General features: G+C 28.6%; 1 protein-coding gene across 1 annotated transcript in view; it reads right to left on the bottom strand.

Annotated features, from left to right (window-relative positions):
* Positions 1 to 5305, bottom strand: part of LOC106464720 (rho GTPase-activating protein 190-like) — a 92787-nt gene that overhangs the window by 51062 nt on the left and 36420 nt on the right. The window contains exons 7-10 of the mRNA XM_022392489.1: positions 4047 to 4161; positions 3011 to 3134; positions 2366 to 2567; positions 368 to 541 (exon numbers count right to left, since the gene is read on the bottom strand). Coding sequence (XP_022248197.1) covers positions 368 to 541; positions 2366 to 2567; positions 3011 to 3134; positions 4047 to 4161 — 615 coding nt within the window. The remainder of the gene's footprint in view (positions 1 to 367; positions 542 to 2365; positions 2568 to 3010; positions 3135 to 4046; positions 4162 to 5305) is intronic.

The raw sequence follows: 5305 nt of genomic DNA, 5'->3' as shown, positions 1-5305 counted from the left end.
AAAAAAAAAAAAAAATAGATATTTTGCATATGAAAGCATTGTAATGATCACTGATAGTCTCCCAAATTTCGTTAACATAAGCTTACTAATTTAAAAGTTATAGCACGAAAACTATAACAAGCACAAAATGGTTACAAGGTCAGTTCCAGAGACAGAGCCTGTGATGAAATAGTTAAAGAAAAATAATATCCAAGAAGTAAAAAATAATTAAGTCCAAATGAAAATACTTATACAAAGAATTCTGTGCATTTTAAAAAAATACAAAAATACAAATAAACCACATATTGTGAATTTAACAAAATTATACAGCTACATTACATAACTACAGTTTTAAAATGTAATTCATTCACACAAAGAACAGACTTACCTAATGTCAGGGTTGACAACCTGTTCAGGAAGAGTATGGTAAATCTGTAACAAGTCCGCTCGACGCTGAATGCTTTCTATGAGGGAATGTAAAGCCTTGAGAAGCTTGGATTCATCAAACCGCTCCTCAGCAGCAGAGGCACTATTACTTACATCAATAAACGGACATTGTAGGCTAGAAGAACAAAATTCAGTAAAACAAGTAGAAAGAACCAGAATAAAGGAACTGGCACTTATAAACGTAAATTTGTTTAAACATTTAGTAAATCTTGATTAGTAATACAAGTTAAACAATACTGATGCTCGTGCAATATTTCACACAATAGACAACAGTTACCTGATGATACCACACAAGTGACTAAAACATTGTAGGAAAGTTATAGAAAAAAATTAAAATAAATAATCCACTCAAACACTGTACCTCTGGACTTTTATTTAAAGTGTATAGCAGATTTCCCCTCCTCACAACAAGTCTATATTTATGTTGAATTTTACAGAATTAAAAAGAGTTTATGTAATACCTCAATTCTTCACAGGTACTCATGTTTACAGAAACTTACTTTAAATATACCTCAGACTTTCTTTGAAATACAGCAAAATTTATTAAAAATTTCATAATTAACAGTTTAAATATGCTATTTATTCCCACATAACTTTTGCAGTAATTTAAAATATATTAAATATCAAAGGTTTAATTCATTTCACTTTACTTTTAATTAACAACACGAAACATACTTTAGAACCATTAAACACCATGATAGTATCATATAAGCAAATTATATTACGGAATCACAATTTTCAGCAACTATTTAAACCTAAATGAACTAGTTCAGCTGACTGTATTCCTTCAAAATAAGTGAATGATGCTGTTTCTTTATAAGTCTTCAGTTGTTTCATTGTTTTTTGTTGTTTATTTTGCCAATGGAAGCAGCATCATAATTAAAATTAGTCACTTTCTTGATTTCTTTAATTAGGTATAAGTATTTAGAATCACTGGTTTAATAGATGTGCTTTTATGATGTCCACAACACATCCTGACAGTACAAAATTTATAGGAACTCAAAATTACGTCTCTCATCATGGATAGTACAAGAGATTCCTAAACTTGATTCATGCTCCATAAAATAAAAGTATCAAATTCAAGTTCCAGAAACCGATAATAAAAATGTTTCTTTTGGTTGCTAAAAATAATTTTTTCCCTCTAGCTATTAACCATTTAAAGTACAAAATCTAATATAAACTAAAACCTTTAACTCAATGTGTACAGGTGGAGGTCAAAGTGCACATTCCATAATCTTTTACAGAGTACCATTCAACATGGTATTAATATTTGATGTCACAGTTATCAACTATTAATTTTACCCTACATTGCTGATTTAGCAACAGTTCATGGTAGAGCAAGTACCTGATACAATTTACAGGAATACTGAAAAAAATTTAGATAGATACACATTTCTGAGGTTCTAGAGGTTAGGCAAATTTAATATGCAAACTGTACAACGGAAATAATTATTTTTTATTCTTCACGTGAACATCATCTTGCATTCAGAGTCTGAGTCAGAATGACGCTTTCAATTTACAGACATAACTTGAGTACAAACACTTTTTTTTGTGAAATATCTGATTTTTTGTGCAAAATCGACTTGTACATTTTACTCAAAGCTTGACACATTTTGTATATATGCACATAGTAAGTTCGATATTATAGTCAACATTCCCTCTCCAATACAGGGTTGGTCCAATGGACCAAGCCTGTACACATTTATTTAGACAGAGAAACAAGCTTGCAAACATACATGCTAATTAGACACATTTCACCTAAAAGACATCCACTTATCTCATTATTTTGTAATTTTTTTTTTCATACTATGCTTCGTTTCATTTACATTTTAACTTTCTAAGCACTTTTTTTTTCCAATTATAAAAGAGAAGTGAGTAGTAATTAACATATACACACAATATACATCTTGTAGGTAACAAACACTTCATTGTAGCCTACCTTTTAGCTCTATTCTGCCCATCTTCACGAAGAAAGGTCAGATCTTTCTCATTTATACTAGCATCAGCAGCAAAAAGGATAACAATAGGCAATCCATGGAAAGGAAGCCTGTCCTCCTGTTCAAGATTTGATAGTAGGGTTTTTTCCAAACTTTCACGAATGTATTCTAGAGTTTGATGGTTAGAATACACACAAAAACAACCTAGGAATAAATATGAAAAATAAAAAAGATAAAACATTTGATTATTACTAAAACTACATTAAAACAATCCAAGTTTAGTACATACAAACAGTTCAAAGCTTAAGCAGTTCATACAAATTTGATACTACTATCTATTCTATAAATTAATTAATTGTCATATTTTACAAAAGTTAATGAACTGATAAATTATTAAACTAACTTACATTTATGTATGAAAATAAGTACAAACAGATATAAAACTTCAAGGTTAATTAATCACTTTTACTTCATAGTCCAATTCAAGCATGCTTCACATTATGACTAATCAAAATACTCAACATCGGTTTATTCAATATAATAATTCTATACTAAAATCAAACAAATCCATCTATGTTACCAACAGGTTAAAAGTTTTTACACATACACATTACCAAGAAACAATTTTGGAAATATTACCAACTCACCATGTGGAAGAAAATCAGATGTTCGAAAGGAGTTGTGTGGCAAACCAACATCACCATCAATTATTCTAAAATCTAAAGTATACCGCACTTTTTCCATCTCAAAAACATCATCTGTACAATAGGCCTAAATAGGAGAATATTATCAAAATGTCACTTGAACATATAAGAAATTATTATTATTATTATAACATCTGTGCCATAAGCATGGACAGAAAAAACTTTTCAAAACATCTGCACTAAATGCTTAGATACAAGAGATTTGCAAAATCATTTGTAAAAATAGACCATGACAAAACAGAACTGTTTTAACACATATAGATGTGGGAAAATTGTTAAAATATGTAAGAAATAGGCTTAGATAGAGGAACAAACAATATATAAAATAAATTTATGTGCCTGAAGATTGTTAAAAATGTAGGCAGACAGGTCTAAGTACATGGAAATTGTTAACTATCTATTTAAATAAGTCTTGATAAATGTAACTTGCAATACACTTGTACAACAGGCTGGAGTGAGGAAAACTGTTAAAATATCTATATAATAACTCTTGTTGGATCAAAATTGTAACACACTTAACACATCTGTATAAGAGGCTTTGACAGAGGAAACTTTCTAAAACATCATCTGGTACTAGACAAGAAAAGAAAAATGGAATTTGCTAAAACATTATCTGGTATTAAGCCTTGATAAAAGAAAAGTCAAGTAAAATCTGAAATAGAAATAAACAGAAGTCAACTTATAAGATAATATATAAAATAAATGTTTACGTTAATCTAATTTTTAGATCGTCTTATCAATATATTTTGAATATTTGTCCCATCAGGATTGTATAGTGAAAAACCTAGCTATACCTGAAAAACAAGTATGTATTTATAAAATATTTTGCAATGGAACAAAACTGTATATTTATACCAAGTATTTTACTATACTTAGTTTTTGAGAGCTAAACCTCTCAGAAGTCAAGAAAAACTTATCTCAAATACTAATACTTAAAACATCTTCAAAAGCTCTATAAAAAAAAAAAAAAACTTCTTACCCTAATAGTGTTAGCCAATTCATCTGCTATACCACCACACCCTAATAGGACTAGGTTAAGTTGATTGTTTTCTGACTCAAGAAGCCACTGGCTGTTTCGACTCCAAGAAGAAGGCCTGGGAACAATAGAAATATTTCAACATCAAATAACATATTAACATTAATAATAAAGAAACATGTAGTTTCTAAAAATTCTACTGATGGCTTCAGTCTACCACAGTTTGGACACAATGACTGGTAATTACTCAAGTTATAAACAAAACCTACTAGTTGATTTACACATTAGAATTTGTTTTGTCTCTAACATGTATATTTTCTTTCCATATTTTATAACTTGAAATTTTATTTGATAGTCTGGTATATTTTTATACTTAGAAGAAAATAACTAGTATTAAAACAATTTCATAAAACAAGTTTCATGTTGGAGCCAAAAATGCATGAACAGTGAAACAGAATATATTAACATCCTTGTAGATCAAACCTAATTTCACAGAAATAATGCCAAGTGTTTCTTTTTCAATTTTGTACATATAGTATATTCATATGAATAAGAAAAGTTATTTTCACAAATTATAATATATAATAAATTACCAGGTTAAAGAAATTCCTATTGTTAACATACACAAAACAAGTTATACAATTATGCAAACCAAAAAGTGAAACAATAAACAAGTAGGTGTTAATTATAAAGTAAAATACTAATAGCATTGTAAGATTTTTGTTATATTAGTATACACACATACACAGATGGAAAAACCTATCAGTCAAGTGCATAGGTTATATACTTTGTTTGGAAAAATTGTAAAATAAGACATCCGACTGATCAGGAAAGTAAATAGGAATACTTGACATCAAGACACCTGATTTATATATATAATCCTTTATGCTGGATGTAATTCTATTCTAGTAGCACAGTTTTACCTTAAAAATATTTAACAAAAGAAATTAAATGCTGAAATCGATCTGAAAAACTTTTGAAAACTATAACGTGAATTCTTAGAAATTTGATTTTTTAACCTAATGCTAATTACACTTAAAGCATTCAACAATATTTTGCTTAACATGGTGGCACCATCTGATTTTATTTTTTTAATTAGTATTAATATGTTTCTGTTTCATATTTGAAGATTACAGAGCTAGAAATTAAGTAAGAAAATTAAGACTATGCAATTATAAAATATGCACAAAAATAAAAGTATAGTGTGTTGCTTTCAAAAACAGACATACAAAGCAAAAATCAGTGTCGTCCCTGTAAAATAA

This window comes from Limulus polyphemus, unplaced genomic scaffold (genome assembly GCF_000517525.1).
Source record: "Limulus polyphemus unplaced genomic scaffold, Limulus_polyphemus-2.1.2 Scaffold1726, whole genome shotgun sequence".
NCBI classification, from domain to species: domain Eukaryota; kingdom Metazoa; phylum Arthropoda; class Merostomata; order Xiphosura; family Limulidae; genus Limulus; species Limulus polyphemus.
The sequence above is the reverse complement of the archived record's forward strand: the minus strand, read 5'-3'. Positions and strand labels throughout refer to the sequence as shown.